Source organism: Diabrotica undecimpunctata, chromosome 3 (genome assembly GCF_040954645.1).
Source record: "Diabrotica undecimpunctata isolate CICGRU chromosome 3, icDiaUnde3, whole genome shotgun sequence".
NCBI classification, from domain to species: Eukaryota; Metazoa; Arthropoda; class Insecta; order Coleoptera; family Chrysomelidae; genus Diabrotica; species Diabrotica undecimpunctata.
The window spans coordinates 107,296,618-107,320,360 of record NC_092805.1 but is presented as its reverse complement, the minus strand read 5'-3'; the positions used below and the strand labels follow the sequence as shown (position 1 = coordinate 107,320,360).

At 31.0% G+C, this 23,743-nt stretch overlaps 1 protein-coding gene across 4 annotated transcripts; it reads left to right on the top strand.

Annotated features, from left to right (window-relative positions):
- The first annotated feature begins 2,010 nt into the window (after positions 1-2,010).
- LOC140437169 (facilitated trehalose transporter Tret1-like) lies at positions 2,011-22,522 on the top strand. Of its 4 annotated transcripts, XM_072526516.1 has the most exons (6): positions 2,038-2,149; positions 4,914-4,990; positions 6,180-6,341; positions 12,700-12,820; positions 16,609-16,946; positions 21,168-22,522. In XM_072526516.1, exons 3-6 carry the CDS (start codon positions 6,285-6,287, stop codon positions 22,122-22,124), a joined length of 1,473 nt encoding a protein of 490 aa, XP_072382617.1. In that variant the 5' UTR covers positions 2,038-2,149; positions 4,914-4,990; positions 6,180-6,284; the 3' UTR covers positions 22,125-22,522. The 4 variants fall into 4 exon arrangements, with proteins under 4 accessions (XP_072382616.1, XP_072382617.1, XP_072382619.1 ...); XM_072526515.1 differs by lacking the exon at positions 4,914-4,990 and having other exon boundaries at positions 2,011-2,149; XM_072526517.1 differs by lacking the exon at positions 4,914-4,990 and having other exon boundaries at positions 2,051-2,149; positions 6,166-6,341.
- Positions 22,523-23,743: the final 1,221 nt, after the last annotated feature.

Below are 23,743 nucleotides of genomic sequence, written 5' to 3'. Positions count from 1 at the left end.
ATCGTTGATGTTATATTCTTACTCACAATAACGAAGTATTCATTTAGATTTTCAGGGTTTGGAAAAGACAATGTTAGAGCTGTGTTAATTTTATTTCGAAGATCGTTTATTATGGACCAAGTTTCCTTTGCAACATTTTTAGAACTTCCCAGACGATTCTGATAGTACATTTTTTAGCTGTTTTGATGAGTTTTAGATAGGTTCCACTGTACTTGGAGATATATTCAGTGACAAAGTCGTTGGTAGTAAATTTCTTGATGCACAGTAGTGAACGCATATTCTTGGCTGATATGCCGATACCTTTGGCAATCCAGGGTTTGTGATATTTTGACTTAATTGTTATTAAAAGAAACGCCTTATTAAAAATACAGACAAGCCTATCTAAAAATCACTGAAATTATAGTCCACGTCCACAGAGGGAAAGTGCCATCTAGAAGTAAAGCACAAATTTTGGAGTTTACGAAAGTTCTGAGCGGAAAAAATCCTACCTAAACGTTGGGTTTTCGAGGATTGTTTGTTAAGAGTGTTAAATTTGGTATATACTGCTTCATGATTAGATAGTTCTGCATAAATAATTGTAGAGCGTACATCAAGGGGTGAGAAATCTGAGACAATATAATCAATTATGGTAGATGTTGTTAGAATCTGTTGGTAGAATCTTTCAGCTTTTATTGGGCAGGTCTAACAAATTTAACAGATTCTGAAAAAATAGTTGGGTGGAAGAATCAGGTGATCTATAAATGCAAAGAATATATAGAATAAGATTCTTGTTATAAACCAATGAAAACTCAAAAAGGATGCATTCCTAATGAAGCGATACTCAAAGGTTGAAAAGAGTATCATAAACTTTTTTGCCGACGGGCACTCTAACTATATCTCACATCAACTCCTGAAATTATGGTAGTCATCAGACATCTACTATATTAGGGTTATAATTGCACCAATAAGGTTTTGGAATTCAGTACTTTTGGGATTAGCATCGTCGATTTAGTATGCTGTCTATAAATATATATATATATATATATATATATACATATATATATATATATATATATATATATATATATATATATATATATATATATATATATATATATATATATATATGAAAAAAGCTGCAGCCGACTTAAATTACATATCATTTAGAGTGACAAAAATATACTGTACATGCGAAGATATTGTATCAAGAAATAATTAATTTGATAATTCTTTCGATTAATATACTTTAGTTTATTATCCACACAGGAGAAAAAGGGATACAGTCAGTATTGTCAATAATAGGGATTGACAAAATGGAGAAACTACTAGATACAAACTTAGCGAGTGCCATACGAGCAATTTGGAACAGAGAGACAAAAGGAGACCCAGCATCTAAAGGGTGATAAGATATCTTGCAAAATATCAATATTTATACTTCCTACACATATAATTTATAATTCCATACAGAATAGAAGAAGAAAAAATATAGCTTACCTCTTTATATACTGTTGCTGTTTAATCTTTTACCAGCTCTAGAATATAATTGAAGGTACATATTTTGTATATGGTTTTAAGTTTCTTTTTTTGTACACAATTTTAATTTTCTGATGCAACTGATGGTTGTACGATTAAAAATTTCTAAAGAAACTATGGTCCTATAGAAATTAAGCACTGTATTTTTGAATAAAATCCAATAAAGTACGCTGTTTGGTTCCAAGAAATCAAAGATAAATATAACCTTAGTATTGCGTAAAAATATGTTACGTTTTTTAATTCACAATATGTTTTCTTTTCTAATAAGTCATATATCTTAATAACTTTTAAATTTATAAACAATGTACTATCACTAATATATCTGTCGTTTTATACAGATTTGCGTAGGTATTCGTATATCAATCCAAATGATGAATTTGAAAGTCAGGGTAAAATTTACTGCAGTACTTATTCAAATAGTAATAATTTTGTAATCCTAAATACATGAAATATTTAAGGCCGTGTTCAAGATAAAGTAGAAAATACTATTCATAACATATTTTTCTCAATTTTCCACAACATCTATAAAATACCTATTTTATTTTAGTTTTGGGTTAATTAGAAGGCAGATTAGATTAAGTCGCATACCTAATGATTCATTCTATATTTCTACGATATTTTGTTTTTTAAATCAAAGGTAAGTTTTTACATGTCATTTACAATTTTATTATGAATTAAAAAAAAAATTAAGATTCAATTTACTTTTAGTATGTATTATTTGCTGTGGTATTTCTTGCTACCCTACTTTATTAATACATTTATTTGTGAGCAGTATTGTAAAGGAAGATTGGCCAATATCATTGCAGTTTTTTTAAGACAGTTCTTATAAACATCAATACTTTCATTTATACATTAGGTACTTTACTTAACACGATAATAGATTTAAGTTAACTTGTCAAAAATATTCTAATTACTTTTTCTATTAGATGATAATTAATTGATCCTGATGTAATCTTTTGTACAACTAAGATATTTTGTTATACAATCAGATCGTATTCATCAAAACATTTTTAAGTTTATGAAAAAACGTTATTTTTCATAAACAGTAGTGCATGGTCTAAACCCAAGATACAATCATCAGATATCACATTTTATCAATCTTATACGATTACGGTATGTCAAAAAATATGAATTTCGCTCAAGAGGAAAGTACCTTTATATTTCACAATATCGAACATTCTTATTATAAAACGTTGTTTGAAATTAAAAACTATGTTTTAGTATGCAATTACATCCTTCTAATTTAAAAAAGTCAATTTTTCTCAAATTACCGATACCTAACATCATTTTTATTTAAAAAAAATTTAAAATATGAAAACTCTTCCGTTCAAAAAAAATGATAAGCAAATTTTCCGAGGCTAAATTCATTAAAAATCTGCTAAATCTGCCAATAAAACAAATCAGCGAAATACCACTCTACTAAACCATCAAAGAATATAGCAAACGGGACAGCACATCAAACCAATCACGAATCAGAACCTAAAACTAATGTAGAACAAGAACTAATAACATTACTTAACGAGTTCAAAAACGTATTCTCTCAACATATGAGTTAAGACAGTAATGATATTAAACTTAATATAACACAAGTCATTAACCAACGAAATTCTTAAACATACTTTTGCCACATGGAACGCTAATGGCCTGCTAAACCGCTAGCAGGAAATAATTACTTTCTTAAACGTGAATAAAGTGGACATACTGCTTATTAAAAATCATTTAAGTGAATGCAACGCCATGACATTTTAACATATCTACAATCTACAGCCCACCTCGTCATGCAATGTCCACAGATGAATACAAAGCCTTCTTTCAATTACTTGGAAGAAGGCTACGCAGTGAATTCGCAGCCGGGGGAGACTTGAATGCCAAACACTGTGGCTCAAGACTCACAACAACAAAAGGTTGTAATATTTTAAAAGTAATGACCGATAATAAATATGATTGTCACATCAACGAAATGAATCCATACGTACTGGCCGAGTGACCCCACAAAACTTTAAAATCTACTGGACTACTACGTAAGCAAAGGAGTGTCCAGAAACAACTGTCTAATATATTCTTGCTATGATCTCTCATTGAATCATACACCGGTTATTATGAGCAAGAGTATCACAATTATAAACAACCCAACCCTCCCCGACTGTCATTAAAAAATAACAATTGGACAGATTTTCAATTCTGATTTCTATTTTCTGTTTTCTGAAAAGAAAAAGAAAAAAAACACACTGATTATAATTTACGGATCAAATCTCCACACGACATAGATACAGCAGCTCAATACTTCACAACACTTGTACAAGAAGCAGCATGGTAATCTATACCACGAACTGGACGCAAATCAACACATACCAATAATGTTCCACTGCACATTCATTAACTTATTGCTGGAAAACGTCCGAGCAGAACCTGGCAAAGTTCTAGAAACATCATAGATCAACGTATAATCTATAATAGACTTGACAGCCAACTTGGAGTAGCCATCAAAGCCGCAAACAACGAAACCCTCAAACACTACATTAAAAACCTGACAGCAAATGACTAGAGGTTATGGAGGGTGACTAAGAAGCTTAAGAAACGATACACAACTATCTCTACCATCCGTAAACCAAATGGCGAATGGGCACGTTCCAACAAAGTAAAAGCGGACGTCTTTGCTGAACGTCTTACAAGCGTATTTCAAACCTAGCTATCAGACCCAGATAAAGAAGTGGAAGAACTCATTAGCGCAAAATGTCAAATGTCCCTCTAGATCAAAAATTTGACTCGTACACAAGTCAAGAGAGAAATAAATAAACTCAACTCACGAAAGGCCCCAGGTTATAATTTAATCTCTGTACAAGTAGGTACTAAAACAACTTCCTCGCAAGATCATTGCTATGCTAATAATTATATTCAATCGCATGCTAAGCTTATCATACTTTTCAAAAATATGGAACTTTGCTAAAATCATTATGATTCTTTAGCCAGGAAAAGAGCCCAATGAAGTAACATCTTATCAAGCCATCAGTCTACTCCTAACCGTAAGCAAAGTTTTTGAAAGATTGCTCCTACAAAGAATATATGCAGATCATAAATTTATAACATTACTACCAAAACGTCAGTTTTGTTTTCAGGAAAAATCACTTTACTGAAAGAACATACTGCAACGCTATATTCCGCTATATTTCACAAGCGTTTGATCAGGTCTAGCACAGAGATCTGCTTTACAAAGTACAAATAGCACTATGTAGTAACTATTTTCTTCTACTGAAATCCTACATATTTAATAGATATTTCTCTTTAAAATTTAATGACCAACAATCCAACGTCTTTTCTATGAATTCCTTTAAGAAAACTTAGACAACGTTGCCAAAAACACGATAACGCCAGATTGGTTATAGTTTTGTTTATATTAATAGATGTGCTTTAAAAAGGAATGAAATAAATCCTGAACGAGAACGCCATTGAATGCAACAAACGGAGCAAGCAATAACGGGTGAGTCTGTTTCTTTTTCATTCTTTTCATCAAAATCATCGTGATTTTTCTGGAACAAACACGAATACAGTAACATGTCCAACACATTGCCATTGATCGATCATCATAATGTTAACATCACTAGAAGTAGAGTTAAATGGGTTTCAAACGGTTTTAGATACATTTACTAACGATAAAGTAATAACGTTAAAAGCTGGTCGAAATTTATGACCCTTGCTCATGGAGTTTACAGAACCTAGAGTGCATATCAACCAAAACCTGTATAATAAAACTTTGAACAAGCTCCATCAAGCAACAAGACGAAAAAATCCAGATAAGCTCTCACTTGGTGTCATTCTTCCGCACGACAATGCTCGATCTCATATTGCCAAAGTAGTGAAAGAAAATCTACAACGAAATAATTGAAGGATAACAAAGCATTCACCTTATATTCTCGATTTATCGCCTTGCGATTTTTACATCTTTAAGACACTGAACAAGTCATTAAAACGTAATGGTTTTCGGAATATGAGCCATAATTATTGTAGATATATTTGCCAATACATTTGACTAAATATGGGTTTCAATTGAACAAGCCTCGTAATTTATTGCCATTTTTGAACAGTGTCTATCCTTTAACTCATAAATCCTTTGGCCGCATCACATTAGTTGTTTTTAATTTTGTAGTATCAAAGATATTATAAACTCTTCCGGTCTCTCTTCAGTCTAATTTCCTTATTTATTATTTGGTCCAATTTGTATATACAACATGCTCATCTCATTGAATAAATTTCTATTTCTACTCAGTCCCATATGTTCCAAAACAGTATCACGTTTATAGGGGCCATTTTTCACATTTTTCTGTTAATTTTCATGTTGTATTGGTAGGTTGCTATTATTACTTAGTTATCTGCTAAGAAGAGGTCCGTTAAGCATTTTATTAAATTCTTAAAGGAAAATAAAGAAAAATACAATTTGTCAACTTGAGACACTAAAGAAAATACTGTTTTCTTTGGTACAGAACCACTTTATGTCTGGTTTCTTTGTTTAAATATAGAAAATATTGTTGTATATCTAAGCTCGTGTATACATTTTTTACTCAATATTTATTCGATATAAACAGCTTATCTCTAGATTTTTTTTATTTAATTGAATTACGAATTAGTAGATAGATAACGATTTGATGTTTTTAAAAGGATTTATTTGATAGTGGATAACATCAGCAGCAGCGGTGCTGGATTACGTGTGAATACTTTCATTCACAAGAGGTGCAAAGGCAAAAACACAGGGCTCGCGGACATTCAAAATAGCCAATATGGCAATTAAACATGGGATTACCGGAGAAAGTGGCCACAGGTCTGTTTTAAAACAGGTAAATATTTTATATTATTTTACGTATTTTGTAGACAATATTGTTATGATGACAATCGATCAACTAAAAGTACTTTCTGAAGTTTGCCCTGTTTCGGGTGGTTAAAAATACATCACTATAAAATGTATAACAAAAAATAATAATATCCGAATACATTTAAATGAATATTAAATAATTTTAAATACTATTTTTGCATTAACATACGTTGGTTTAATATATATGCTTAGAGTTTGGTTTTAATTTGAATGCTAGGGATCTATTGAGTTGTTTTTGGGAAGATTTTTTGATTAATTTGGCTTCTCATTGATATTATGTATTGTAATTTTCTGTTGGTCTTTCAAGTTTTGTTATTTATCTAATCCAGTTTTTATTATTTATTTTAATAGTTCTTTTATATTTATTAGTAAACCAAATTTTGTTATTATAAACCATGCAAACCCATAGATACTCTACATGGATAGACTGCACTGCTTGGCATACTAGGCTAATAGTTGTATCTTAGTATAGATAAAAATTATTTATTTTGCAAGTATCAAGGATAAAATAAAAATAGTGCAATTGCAATAAGATGAAACAAGAAAATAGCTTTAGAACAGTGTTAAAAAGAAATACGTTTTTATTTAAGGTCGTAAAAGTGCACATTTGCTTTATTTCCACCCATACTATGTTGGTTTTTGAGTTTCAATTTGTATTTAACTACTTATATCTGAATTATGGCAAGTGTCATAAAATTACAATCACAGCCTGGTTATTAAACATATTTCAAATCCATAGATCGGCAAAGTGTTGTGGTTGCGAGACAAAGACTACCATATACAACTGTAAATTGCACACAACTTTCTGAGATCCTTAGTAAACCAATTAACGATGCGGTTTAGTCATTATATCGAACAGACAAACATTATTTTATTCTTAACCTTCTTCTATCTGCTGTGATAGCCTACTGCCTATGCTTCCTTCCCATCCTTGCTTCATTTTTATTCTGTTGTTCCTCTGTGACAAACGAGTACACGTAAACTCGTCACCAATTAGCATACATGCGTTCATAGATAATACAAACTCATTACTGAAATAAAACCAGGATTTTAAAATAGACCTGGATAAACTTACAAACTGATCACTGGTCTACCTACACCCCGTGGCTTAGAGTGGTGTAGGTAGGCCAGTAAAGATGTAAAGAGCATAAAATACTTGCAAACCACTAAGGTTTGCTAATATGAAAGAATCCAAATCCGGATGCACTATATAGCACTATACTCTGCTTTTGACTAGACACTTAAACTAGCTCAAACTTTTGACTTTTTTTATAGCCCATTTTTATCAAAGAGCTGGATTACTTTAACATTCTCATGATATGAAGTCTCTACTTGTGACTTTCTGCTCTTTTTGATCACTCTATCCACTATCTCTATACCAATGACCATCAACGGTATATCTGAGTACTTTGTTTTGAAATCTTTGCATGATATTTATATTACTAACATTAGTACATTCCCAAAGTTGACAACAATATATCCAAACTGGTCTTATTATTTGCTTATAGATTAACAATTTGTCATGAATGGATAAAGTAAAGTTTCTTTTAATCATCCAATACATTTTCTCATATCGAATACCAAGCTCTTTTCTTTTTGACGTGTCCTTTCCAGCACAATCGCGCGTCTAAGGTGATACCCAGATATTTTGCTGACATTACATGAGGAACTTAAATACCATTTATTCTAATTGGTAAATTTTGGATTTTTTTTATCTACAAAATGGATATTGCTTGACTTTCTAATTCTGGAGTATCACACGTACATAGTAGATAAAGGACCGGATCTAATCTCCTTTAAATCCGAATACAATTCTTTCTTATTGCTTTATTCTGAAGTATCTATCCGAAAAATATGACTTTAAGGTTTTTGAATACTGTTTAGGCTTTAGAGTTCTTAATTTGCAGTTTAAACACACATGCCAGACTTTATCGAAAGCTTTATTTACATCTAAGAAGACAGTAGAGCAGACTTTCTTTTCATTTAATGAAGAAATCAAAATAATTCTAAAATTATTGTTTATGATAAAATTTGTGTATATTAAATATTATTTATTTGCCTTCTCTTTACTCACTTTAATTACATTTAATTCCGATAAAGGTCTTATAAGTTGTCTTAAATAAGTTATTAACATATTTTTAGTACTATTTATTTAATGCAGCCACACTATTTGACGCTCATCTATTTATATAAAAGGCAAGGACAAGTCACAGTGTTTGTCCGGTAGGGTAACTACCACCTAGGAAAGAAATCTGAACTACCAGCATTTGAATTTTTAACCATATTTTGTTTTTAAAATGATACGGTTGATTTATTGGTAATACATTCTAAAAATTAATGATTCAAATATCTATACTCTATAATTTTACTACTTCATTAGTAATTAATTTTTTTGTCAAATTGCTAAATATATGGGCTAGGTACTGTAATTGTAAGATTTACATACATTTACATATACACTTATTATAAAAATAAAATGACGTTTAATAAATGTCAACGTTTTACCAAAAGAAAATTAAATTAAATTAAATTACATTAAATTTAATTAAATTAAAATTAAATAAAATTAAGTAAAATTTAATAAAATGAATTCAAATTAAATTAAATTAGATCAAGGTAAATATAATTAAATGAAATTAAATAAGAATAAATAAAATTAAATATTATTAAATAAAATTAAATATAATTAAATAATAATAAATAAAATTAAATAAAAATAAATACAATTACATAAAATTGAATAAAATTAAATAATATTTAATAAAAATAAATAAAATTTAATAAAATAAAATAAAATTAAATTAAATAAAATTTAAAAAAATTAAATAAAATTAAATAAAACTAAATTAAATTAAATAAAACTATAAAATTAAAAAAAAATTAAATAATATAAAATAAAATTAAATAAAATTAGATAAAATTAGATAAAATTAGATAAAATTAAATAGAATTAAATAAAATTAAACAAAATTAAATAAAATTAGATAAAATTAAATAAAATTAAATAGAATTAAGTAAAATTAAACAAAATTAAATAAAATTAAATAAAATTAAATAAAATGAAATAAAATTAAATAAAATTAAATAAAATTAAATAAAATTAAACAAAATTAAATGAAATTAAATAAAATTCAATTAAATTAAATAAAATTAGATTAAATTAAATAAAATTAAAAAATGTAATGATAATCAAAATGACGTTATTAAACATAAATATAAAATAATACTGAAAATTTAAATGATGCATAAATTTTATATAATATTTAACAAAGTTTAAAAATAACTAAAACAATTAAACCAAAATTTTTAAAGAACAAAAATAAGATTTTTAAAATTTTTGTAGAACTTAAAAAATGTGGTATTATTATAAAAAAAAATATTAACAATTCAGTAATATTCAGACGTAAAATTCCAGTAACCCACAGAGTAATAACGCGCTATAAGAAACATTTACTTCTGTCGGCAAAGGTTTGTCGGGGTGGTCATATTATCTTGGACAAAAAGGTATTGATATTTATATTATTTCTGCTTTGAACAGTTCTCTATAAAAGGCGTTGTAATCTTCTACCATAACACGATGATATCCTGCATTTTTAAATTTAAAAGTTATATTAATAGTTTGGTTTTATTGCTTTTAAAAATATTTTATTTCGATGACGCTCATTCAGATGTTCCAATGTTAGAGCCCCACTTGGTAGTGTGGCTCTAACATTTCAATCTTTAACTAAGACTGAACAGTGACAAATTTTTATCTACAATTTTTTAATGATTTAATCTATTACATATATTTGTTTCCTCTGGTTATATTACCTATAATTTTTTTTTCTTATTCGCATGAAAAAACCCATGGAAAATTCTATCACGTAATTAATCACATTTCGATTGATACAAAGACGTTTTCCTTGACTACAGTATTTTTTAAAGTGTTATCATCTATGTAATATTACATAAATGTTTATACATATGTCATGGATCAAAAGTAAAACAAATGGTGCAATATGTATATTTCGAAAGATTACCCCAACAACATCATATTTATATTTTGACCATTTTTATCGTTGGGCGGGCGAAATGTGACATAACGACAGATTATGCTATTAATAAACTGTAAGACGTAATCCCTATTAACAACAATAAGTTTATCAAGTGTACAATTATTTTCATTATCATTACCATGTATTATTATTTTTTATTTTTTTTTTCATTCTATAGGTGATAATTTGTAACGAAAAATAATTGTAATAGGTATATAAATAGTTTTCTTTTGTAATATTTATCACAGGTTGTTAAAAAAATAAAATAAATCATTAGTAATTACGATTTCATAAATTACGAAACCTTGTTTTTTTCGCTTTATCAAAGTAAAATATTTTACAATTTTTTTATAATTATGGTTTATGGATTTTAAATATTGAAAAACTAGTAACACTGTCCGTCGCATGCTACGGGGGATCCAGTCAATTGTCATCTACTGTCAGTCATTAAATTTTTAAAATAATAAACCTTATATCTAGGATAACTTAATCTAGGGTAAATTTCGGCGAAATATGATCCAGGAATTTCCCAGCGGAACATTTTTCTTTTGCCATTGTTAAAGTCAGATCTGGTGCTTCTGATGAAGAATACATGATTTCCTGTGGATTTTCCGCACAATCAGTTATAATGAAGTTTGCCTGTGTTCATGTTCCTGACCTTTATTTACTTCTGCTGTTGGTTTTTCTTAGGAATTCGTGGTTTCCTCTCAGTGCAAACAACCTGGTTGAGGTGAAGTAGGTCTATTTTCACGTCGCTCGTTGTTTTTTTGTTGTTGATCTGAATCTGATATTAAAAATGCAATATTCGGGGATAGCATCAGACTTAAACGGGACGATTCCTGTACTTCTGAATCCCAATATTGCATTGTCCGTCGTAACTGCTTGTACCCATGACTTTGTACGCAGTCCTTCAAACACTAGTCTTGAAATTTTTCTATTTGGATTTATTTTAATGTACGAATTACATGAATTGTAATAATAGGATTTTAAAGCTTTAAAAATGCACTGTCTAGTGGCTGCAGATAATGTGTCGTGTGGCTGGGTAGACAGAGCAAAACTATGTTATTTTCCTCTGCAAACTCTAATGTATCAACACTGCTGCAATGGGAGCTATGTCCATCTAAAATGAGCACGACTATTCCCTTAGGCTTCCTAGTTGCAAAGTGGTTCCTTAGCCATAGAAGGAAAATGTCAGTTGTTACGTACGCCGACTTTTGTAACATGAAAATTATGAAACCAAGCGACATACCGTCCTTAACTCGTCGGACCAAAGCAATAAAAAAAAAATTGGACTTTGCCGAATTTGAAACAGCGGCAATAGAGATAGATATACGCGTTGGAAAAGGTCTTTATCATATCGCCCTTGCCCGAGTTCGCCATTTTCCCCATTTACCATGGGTGAAATGGAGAATAGCACGGCAAGAAGTTCACAATGTTAGATGCAACGATTTCTAGGTTATGTTATATATAAACGGTCTTAGAAGACAGAATATATCGAAAAATATCTCGCGGATTAAACTACCTGAAGCAACGTCTACAAATGCATGCATTGTATAAAAATTTATGAGCACTGAAAACAGTTTTGCACAAATTACATACGGCTTTAAAAACGGGGCTGGTTTTCAAATGATAAAAAACTGTCGGAATTTAGATTTACGGAGACATCTTTGTACCGGGAAAAAAAAAAGAGCATTTTACCATTTTACCCGATTTACGATATCACCCTGAATTGTCTCATACGTGATAGCAACGTAGTAGGGAATCATCGCGACAGTTATAATGTTCTTGTTTTCCATTACTTCTATACTTTTTATGTTTGTCTATGTTTGTCTCCATGCAACTATCAAAATACACGTTAATGTTGGTATAACAACGTTATTGATTAGTTCCATCTTCGTTATGAATCTAAGTTTACTTTTTATTACTAGCTCTCTCTCTCTCTCTCTCTCTCTCTCTCTCTCTCCAGCTAACTTCCTCTGGATTAGTTTGGTCTTATTTATTCTGTTTTTTAAATATGAAGTCAACGTCAGTCTCTTGCCAAGGACCACAGTATAAGTTAACTTACAATCATCTTCATTTGACCATTTCATCTGAACAACAGTTTAACAACAAAAAACGAAACGCCACATAATTATATTAGTCATTAAAATTAATTTTAAATTTTGAGATATTTATAATTGTATATTTACCAAATACAAACTAACTTTATGTTACTAAAATCAATAGTCTAAAAATTAATATTTTATCGTTGAATCATGCTAGCCTTCTATAATATATACAATGTTTCAGTTTATTTTGGGGATATTAGCCAATTTCTCCAGCGTCGGTCCTAGTATGAGTCTGGGATTCTCGGCAGTAGCTCTACCTGTACTTCATGGACATTTGAACCCCATTGAGTTGTCTTGGTTTGGTAAGTTGTACAAAGTATTTTTTAAACTTTATTAACAATAAAGTCAAAACAAAGTAAGTAATACAAGGGAGTACAAAAAAGTTGAAAATAGAAGTATTTAATATAACTAACAGGAATAACAAATTGTCCTGCCCAGAAACAAATTTCTGCAATTGGTTTTATAGAATATGATGTATTTCGCATCTGTAAGGCAGAACTATCCTTACTGTCTAAAAGTTTGTGCTTCAAGCTCATTATGAAGTTGACTTCTATTGGAACTCATTAAATATTGGTAGGTAAACTACAAACTCGAAGACAGAAAGGAATTTCAGCAATTGGCTGGGCGAATAGACAGAAGCATATTACATAATGACGGTATTAGATTTTTGTTTTGATACAGGGCATCGACAGCCGCTTATACGTATATAAGCGGCTGTCGCTGCCCTGTATCAAAACAAAAATCTAATACCGTCATTATGTTTTATTACTTTACTTCGGTTGGAGTACCATAAACTGAATTTACTACGAATTTTGACCATGATGAACGGCATGTGGAATGCAATTTTAGATTTCCTTGCCGAGTAATTTATCAAGCTGTTTGCTTCGCAAGTTTTAGGAAGCACAGTGGTAAAAATTTGAATTCGGTTTCGCCAGGTAAAAATCGTTTGATTTCTCTTTTTGTTTTAAGAAGCATATTACTTAGCGAGGAGGCATAATATTTTAGAACATTATCAAATTTTTGCGGTTGGTATATAGTTTAGGGATAGAGTGGTTTTGATGATCTGCTATCCAAAGTAAATGGCAACAATGTACTTGTATCCACTTCTTAGTAAAGAGTACTGGTTGAACGTTATACTTTCTTTAAGTTTGTATTAGATCTATCGCTATCTGATGAGACCCAATAGGGCGAAACTTATAGTGTGACTAAAGAACAGAGAGAAAGTAAAATGCCTTCTACTTTGTGTAGAAGGCGATAAAAACTCTATAAATGTGAATAATAAATATGTTACCCTGTATCGTATATCTGAAGTATCTTAATATTGTCCACGAGGAAAATGAAATTCCTCTCGTTGTCTATAAAGAGCATCTTTAGAATATTATATATATATATATATATACATATGTATATATATATATATATATATGTATATATATATATATATACTTTTTATAAAGGATATTTTCTAACTTTTACCTAATGGCACTTTCTAGTAGCATCAGACATGATAATTTATACTATAACAATGCATATAGTATCATGTGACTGTAATCATTAGAATTTCAATTATATTGATTTCGATTTCGATTTCAACTTCGTATTTTAAGAATGATTTCCGAAATGGAAATCGAAACGTCAAGATAAACGTATTTTAAACTGAAATTGTAGTTAATACCCAATTAAAATAATACATAATATCAATTATATTTAAGTTCTAACTTTTACCTAATGGCACTTTCTGGTAGCATCAGACATAATAATTTATAGTATAATAATGCATATAGTATCATGCCATGTCTCAGAAAATCAAAACGAAGGGGAGGATGAGGAGAGGAAGAGGATAATGAGGAAGACAAGAAGGAGGATGGTGAACAGGGCGAAAACTATGATAACTTCATTACACTAACAAAATATGTAAAATGGTTACATAATGTTCAATATGCAACACTACAATTAGGTACCTAATACATTGAGTTACCAGTTACATATTTTCTGAGATATTTCCCCGAAAGATTATTTGAAAATTTCGTTCAATACACGAATATGTATGCTTTGCAAACTGGAATGGAGAAATTTGTACCATTTAACCTGCAAGAAATAAAATCGTTTTTTGGCCTTATTATTATAACAGGCTATCTAAAAGTTCCAAGACTGCGAATGTATTGGGACAAATTTTTAAAAATTGATATTTTTTCAGACACAATGACATTGAATCGTTTTTTTTTAAACTTCGTTCCCACTTACATTGTGTTGACAATCTATAACCCAGACAGAGCAACGACAAACTTTAGAAAGTTCCACCAGTTTTTGAATCAGTTCTAAAGTTTGCACAAACGAAAAAATCATGCCCTTCAAAGGTAGATTGTCTGTAAAGTAATACATCAAAAACAAACCCAATCCAAGGGGGATAAAACTGTATTTAGGTGGTGAAAGTGGATTGATTTATAATTTTCTAATCTATCAAGGTAGTACCACAAAAATAGAAGCTTCTTATTTGAAATATGGACAGAGTGCAGCTATCGTATTGCAATTATCGAAAGTACTAGAACCTAATAAGCATGCATTGTACTGTACTTGACAATTATTTTACGAGCTATAAGCTTTTACAAATTCTCAACCAAAAATCAATACTTGTTGCTGGTACTGCGAGGATCAATAGATTTTCTAAACTAGCTCTAACTGATGAAAAAGATTTTTCAAAAAACGAGAGAGGATCAACGGAACAAATTATCTCTTTCGATGGAATTGTAGTAACCAGATGGTTAGATAACAAGTCAGTGACAATGGTATCCAACTTGGTTGGGGTTGGTACAGAAAATGTAAAACGTTGGAATAAAAAAACAAAATGTTTTATTGACGTAAGTTGACCCGAAGTTATACAAAACTATAATAAGTCAAAGGGTGGCATAGATAAAACAGATGCTCTTATTGCGTTTTACAGAACAAAAAATCGTTGCAGAAAGTGGACTATTCGACTAATCTTTCATGCAGTTGACATGGCCCCAACAAACTCTTGATTAGAGTATAAAGAAGACATGCATACTTTTAGAATTCCACAAAAAGATATCATGGACCTTCTATACTTTAGGATGAAAGTTGGTGAAGCCCTCATAAAAGTCAACTCTTTCAATAACCGAAAACAGGGAAGACCTTCAAGCGATATATCTATTCCAGTAGTAGCTGCAAAATGTCAAAACATTGAAATTAGACCTCTTACTGAGGTGCAATTTGAAAATATTGGACATTTTCCAGAGCACCCACAGCTACCTTTACCTTTAAGATTTAAAAACCCTGGTTGTACAGGAAAATCAAGATGGAAATGTCAGAAGGAAAGAAATTGCTTTTTTATGTTTCATATGCGGTAGGTAGTTTTTAAACTTGTTAAGTACTTTTAAGTACAAATGAACCCATAATCAATTTTTTTTAGGAACGAGAAAATACAAAGATCAAAGTCAAAAGACACAGAACTTATTTAAATCGAAATAAAAATCAAAAAGTAGAAGAAATTATGAACGAGATAGAAACAGAAAATAAAAGACACAACTTAAAATCATTGTACCAATACGTGTATCAATATGTCCAAAAGGTGTTATATGAACTGTTTTAAGTAAATTTAATGCAAAGCATATTTTTTCGTTTGCTGAAAAAAAGTGGTTCTGAAAGGGTTGATTTTGATTTCTATCTCTCTCGTCTTGTTTATTACCTTTTATATTATATACCAAAGTAATAAATATATCTATCATATTTTCATTATTGCTTGTATATTTTATTTGCACGAGCGTTGAGTTTTTTGTTTTATTTTTAAATGTTCATATATGAAATATATTCGGACACACACAACTTCTAGCCAGCAGAACAACACCCTTAACCTCCAATTATAAATAAGTTAATGACTTTCTCGCCGGAAAGCGTCACAGGATTCCTCTGTGAATATTTCTCATTGTTTTGTCTTCTACAGTAATGTTGTGTGGATTAAAAAAATTTCCCAATAATTTTTTCTTAAGTGTCATTGTCTGACTGTTCGACAAGACGCGACAAGACTATAGAGCTGCTATATTAGATTTTTATATATTTTTTTTCTTTCTTTTAGCAAGTATCGCATCTTTAGCAACACCTTTTGGTTGTTTCTTTGCTGGTCCTTTTGCTGATCGCTATGGAAGACGAATGGCACTGTTTTTCGTCAATATCGTATGTCTGTTAGGGTGGATAACAATTGCTCTATTTTGTTACGTAGAACAATCCCATTTCTGGATACTTTTATTGGGAAGAGTATTAACTGGGCTTTCAACAGGACTATGTAGTTCTCCAGCTACTGTTTACATGGCTGAAATATCCTCGCCTGACTTGAGGGGGATCTTTACTACATGGGCCTCTGTATCATTTTCGTTGGGAGTGTTGATAGTGTACTTTTTGGGATATCTTTTTCAGGTCAGTATTATATTTAGTACTAGGAAATTTTTTATATAAACTCAATTAGATTTCATCTCGTTTGTGTCTCCTACTGGTTAATATAAATATACAAATAATTATATCATCGACAGTTTTAAATATAAGCTGAAGTAGAAGTTTAAGATATATTCGTAATTATCATCAATTTCATTATATGTTAATCACATTTACACTAATCTAATCTGCATACAATTTGCTACAACTGATAAACCGATATTTAAAAAATGTTCTTATGTATCCGAGTTTTTTATAGACAATTATCGTACTTCCCTGTCCAGCCGTAATGACCATTTCTGGAAATGACAAGCTTAGATAAGCACTTTGTCGAATTCATTTATAACAATAAAATCACCTATGAACATTACCATTATAAATCATTTAAAAACTACAAGAATTAGAAAATTATATCTTGAACAAATATGTTTTTAGTATCAGATCTTAATTTATTAGTTAAGCGTCTTTGAAGTGCTATTTGCTTTATTCCATTGGATATATGCAACAATACTGCTGTATGGTTTCACATTAAGGATCTTTAATTAAGCGCTTTCTATGTTTAGGGCTTCCTAAAAAACAGGGACGACAAGAGGCATCCCTGCTGTACTTCTCTTTTAATATTAAGGGCCTGTCATTTCAAATCGTCTACTAAAACTGATGTTGTTTGATTCCAATACAAATTTGCAATTTTATTATGCAAACGTCTCTGCCATCCAAGACAATGTCTCTTAAAACTTCGATTAATATAGAGTGCTTAACACGATCAAATGCCTTTTGGAAGTCAATAAAACAACACTACATGCCTACAGATATATCACGACCTCTTTGAGTAAGTACGTTCATCTCAAATAATGCCTCTCTCATTCCAAATCAGTAACTCGTCTTTTTAAATCAGATAAGTCGATGGGTTTAGTTTTGTATACAATATTTTTAACATAACCTCATAAGTAGAAATTAAATAACATCAGATCATGGACTCATGTTGCCCATTCCATCGATTCTCGCCTCCCTATCCATCGAATATACCGTTGTGGTAGTACGGGACATTGATTTACTAATGGGGCCGTTTTTCGTCTTCGACATCATATCGTATTAACTGGAATTTGTGGGTTTGCTGAATCAGAATATAAGTTTCTCAAAGATGCAACAATTATTTTGGAGTAGTGAGGGTTAAACTATCCACGTTTATTTATTTTTTATTTATTTGTTTCACATGCATCAATTACGAAATATTTAGATTTATTTGCTCCAAAATATCTTTTTGTTAAGTATAGTAAGAGCAGAACTAAGTTTAAAAGCATGAGACAAATAAATACAGAAAAGCTAAAGACCAATAAACAAAAATATACTAATAAGCCAAAAACCGCCAAAGCACTGAATCTAGAACAACTCAGTCTAAATGAAATTAACTCATCTATTACAAAAGAACTACTGAATGCTAGCTCAGAAATAACAACCTCTTATAAAAACAAAAAATCCAAAATAAGTGCAGAATTGCAGAATATGCTAAAAGAACGAAAAGAGCTCCTGTTACTAAACTAAAGAGACACCACAGAATACAAATAACTAAATACAGCCATACGCAAACAGTTAAGAGTGATAAAGAAAGATCAAAGTATCTAATATACCAAAATGAAACTAAGAAAAATATATTATCACTATTAAAAACCAACAAGGCCAACTAGAAACAAGTAAAGTTCAGATATCAAAGATACTTTTATACTTTTATACTGATCTATACCACTAAAGAAACTGTCCCCACTCTTTAAAGCAAAATCTGAAAATAACAAACGTAAATTCTGAATTAATGCTCGAAATTAGCGAAGCATAATAAATAGAAAATGACATTAAAGACAGGAAAAGAAGTAAAGAACTAGGCAATGATAAAATTCTGGAAGAAATATCTATTTGAAGGAAACATATCTAAGAAATGTAACACTACTAACACAATATTAATACACAAAAAAGGCACAACGCAGATCTGAAAAATTATCATCCAACATCACTATTATCACAACTCTATAAAACATTCGCAAAAATAATTACAAATAGATTGTCAAAAAAGTTCTATGTATATCAACCAGTAGAGCAAGCCGGTTTCAGAAAAGGGTTCAGCATACGTGACCATCTTCACACAATAAAAGTTCTAATAGAAAAAGTTAACGAATACAAATTACCAATCTGTGTAGCATTTATAGACTACGAAAAAGCTTGTGACACCATAGAATTATGGGCTATTGAGGAAGCACTGGTTACCAGCAGAATAAAAACGAGGCCAATAAAAATCAATCAAGGAGTAAGATAGGGAGACACCATATCTCCAAAACTATTTACAGTCACACTGTTTACAGCCAACATCTGTTATCTTTAAATCACTAAATTGAGAAACGAAGAGACTCTCAATCAATGGAAAATATTTAAACCACCTAAGATTCGCAGATGATGTAGCCAACAAATGGAAAGAACTGAAGCCGATGATCTACTAATGTCGAACAAAGATGATCAACCGATGATAACCATTCAAAGAACAAAAGTAGAACATGTAGAAGAATACATATATCTGGGTCAAAATATCAAAGTAAACAAAAAAAAACTAAACTACTGTAATAAATAGACAAGTAAGAATGGGATGGGCTACATTCGACTCTCTCTCTCTCTCATTGCAACTCTCATACATACTGAAACACAAAAAGATACCACAAAACCTTCTAACCAGAGTGCTTGACTCTTGTATCCTTCCCGTTCTCACTTACGGAGCTCAAACCTGAACATTCACAAAAATGAACATGGTCAAGATTCGTAAAACTCAGCGAACCATGGGACGACAGATGCTTGGTGTCTCACTCATAGATCGACAAAAAAATAAAACAAAAGGGACGCCTTGGAGCAAGTAGCTAAATTAAAGTGAAAATGGACTGGTCACAACGAACGTCTCGAAGATGGAACATGGAACAAAGAAGTTGGAAATTGGCGACCGTACGAAGCGAAGAGACCAAGAGGAAGACCTCAAATGCGCTGGAGCGACGATATTAAGAGTCGCAGGACCAATGTGGAAACCAATGAATGTCAAGAAAGGGAAGAGGCCTTTATTCGACATTTCGACTAGAAAAATGTTAAAAAAAATTTTTTTGTTCCGGCTGTCTATCTGGTTTAATTTCTGTCTTATGGATGAATGAAAAACTACCTTTGACTTTACAATATAATGATCTGAACCGCATGATATTACGCTGTATGCTCTTATGTCTTGCACTTACATTGTAGCGTTTTGCTTTATTAAAAATAATTTATAATAAATTTTAAATTTTTATATAATATTTTGTGTTTCATTTATAAAATATTTAAAAGTAATTATCAAAGCTGTGCAATTCTTCAATAATTTGCAATATTTATCTAGTAATTCTAACGCGGAAGTATTTAAACCACGTCTTAACCAAAAGGATAGTTAATATTTTGTAATTATTTTAAATGAAAAAAATTGGTAATCCTTCACGTACTGTAGGCACTGAGTAAGAGTAGTATTGTGGAACTTTTATTCCGACGTAAGTTACCTAGGCTTTTTGTATTTACAACACAATACTAATATTGTAAATCTTTTGCGTGCCCAAGTATATAAATCTGTCTACCACTTCGAAGGTTGGCACCTGGTGTATGTGCGGTAGATTATTATTTGCTTTGTCTTCAAACATTAATTATGTTTGTCTGGTGTGGATCTGATGTTTGAATTCTTCGCTTATCCTGTTTAGCCGTTCAGTGATGGTAATCATTTCGACTTCATTCGCTGCTAGTATAAGTGTATCATCTGCGTATAGCAGGTTACTGATTTTTTTACCTCTTATAGTGACTCCTCCATCCCACCCGTCTAGTACTTTTATCATTATACATTTAAATTATATTTTGTACGATAATGGTAATAGTATGCAGCCATGTCTAGTTCCTTTCTTTGTTTTGAACGCGTCTTAATATATTCCGTGTATTTTAACTTCAGCTGAGTTGTTATCATACATATTTCTTATTAGGTTAAATAAGTGGTTAGGTATTCCCATATTTTCCATTATATTTCAGAGGGGAACACCTCACAGGGGTGTACATTTTGTACAGGGTGATACCGTACAAAATGTATTAATATTTTATATTAGTTTCTTCTAATAACATTTCAATCAACAGTGATATATTTTTATGATTTTAATTTTAGAATTTTTGTTACAGAGCAATCTTGGAGCAATTTGTTTGATAACTGCAGTATTTCCCTGCGTCGGAATCTTATTTACAACCTTTTTGATACCGGAATCACCCACATGGCTGGTCGGAAAATATCGAACAGAAGAAGCAAAAACTAGTTTGTGCAGAATTTTTAATACCGGAATAACTGCTGATATACAAGCTGAGCTGGATAACTTAATAAAAAGCAAAGGAGCGCCGAATATGAAGTTAGAAAAGTCAATGTATAGGAAAATTTTAAGAAAGTTGGAATTTTTAATGCAACCCCATTGTTTAAGGCCGATGGGTTTGGTTCTAACCTACTTTTTCTTCCAACAATTCAGTGGTATATTTGTTATCATATTTTACGCTATAGATATAGTTAATAATGCTGGAATAACATTCGATCCTTACATTACTATTGTCGTAATTGGTGTCGTACGTTTGATTAGTGCTATTCTACCCAGTTTCTTAGCTAAACGTTTTGGAAGGAGGCCATTGTCTTTATTCTCTGGTATCGGTATAGCATCCTGTTTACTTCCGTTGGCACTTTATATTAAACTTAAAGAAAATGGTTCATTAAGTGGAAGTAGCTTGACCTTTCTTCCATTAATTTGTTTACTTGTCTATTTTGTTACAAATTCGATAGGCTTTCTTCCTCTTCCTTTTGCTCTAGCTGCAGAACTCTTTCCTACAAAAGTCCGAGGGACTGCAGCCGGAATTATTTCAGGTATGGGTTACTTCTTTAATTTTATAGCTGTTAAGATCTATCCCGATATGGTTCAAAGCCTTGGAAGATCAGGTGTATTTTGCTTCTATGGAGTAATTGCACTTATTGGAACTATTTTTGTCTTTTTCTTGTTGCCAGAGACCAAAGGTAAAAGTTTGCAAGAAATTGAGGAATATTTTGGAAAGAAGAAAGTTCAGTTAAGCGAGGAAACCAAAATATTGCAGGAGATGGCATAACAGTTTATGGATGCATTAAAGGGTACTTGTAAGTATCTACATTGTTTGGATTTTCCAAATCTAATCAGTATTACTATAAGACATTCATAATAATCAATGATGGAAAATGATTCGACGTAGAGATGTTTTTAGAATTTTCAATTTTTGAAAATTTTAATAATTCCAAATTACAAATTTCCTTCAGTGTAGTGATTTACCGCTATAATCTACGAAAAATATAAATATCAGAAACCGGTCTACCGTTGATCAAGAATGAATATGGCTTGCGGTACATGGAAAACTATGAATGCATTTCTGAAAGCAACGAAGGTAGTGAGTGTGATAGTATATTAAGATATATAAAGTAATGTGTAAGTTATTATTTTTTAAAATAAAATTATATTTTGTAAATATAATAAGTTGCCTTATTCACGAGGATCAAGTTTGTACTTAGTGTTTTTTAAAGACTAATAGAAGATACATTTTAAAGCTATTAGAGGCACACCAAATCACAGTTCTCACGAAGCTTTTTAACAATATGTATTAGGCTGGTCACTTACCAAAGGATTGGCTACTATAATCGTTTTCATCGTTCTTGGCGTGTGCGTGTAAAAACACTTGCAATAAGTTGTTTCATCTGTCTTTCCTTGTCTAAGCTCGATTCATTTACCTCCTCCAGTGGCGGAGCAAAATGTAGCATGTCAAACGAAATAATAGTTATAAAAAAAATAATAAATTATTTTTCATTAAATTAATAATAACGGAATATACGTATAAATTGCGAAGAAGTATTTTTCTAGCTTGCAGTACAATAGGACAGGATATAACGAAAAGTACATTTTAAAAGGATTTTGAAATATACCCAAAAAAGTGTTAATTATTTAACCCACTTTAAATAAAAAATGATACAGATTTTTTAAGTTTTAAGCACTGTAGCGAATTCTGAACTGTTAAAACACTGCAGGTGTTGCCTCAGCTAATGCATCGCCCCAAACTTTTTTCACTGTTTTATCTCCACGTCCATGTTCTCCAAGACCAACTTTAGAAATGCCCCAGACCAACTCAATCGGATTATATTGACAGTGATATGGAGGCAATCTTAAAACCTGATGCCCATGTTCTTGGAGTAGCTCGTCTATAACGTACCTGGTATTTTGTGGTTTATTCTGGCGACAAAGACTCAATAGCTCTGTCTTGCCCGAATCGTCGTCAAAAATTATTTTTTTTGCTCGTAACCATTCTTGTAAGTCCGATTTTTTCCAACTGGCATTCGGTAACTTTTCTATTAAAGAGCTATTGTATGAGGCATTATCCATAATAATTAGAGATGGTTCCTCCAACATTGGTATCAGCTTTTCGGAGACCCACTTTTTAAAAGACTCTTTATCCATAGAATCATGATAGCCTGCACTCTTCGATTTCGTAGAAAACAGTAATCCAGCATCTTTAACAAATCCTTGCCTACTTCCGGCATGTAAAACAACAAAGCGTTTACCTGTATTTTCGTGTCCTTTTCTGATGCTTTTCACACAGTCATCTTGCCAAGTACGTTTATATGCCCCTTTTAGGAATATCCATGTTTCATCTAAAAAAACGAACTGTAGTGGGCTTGGACTTAAAAATTTTCTCATATAATGCCT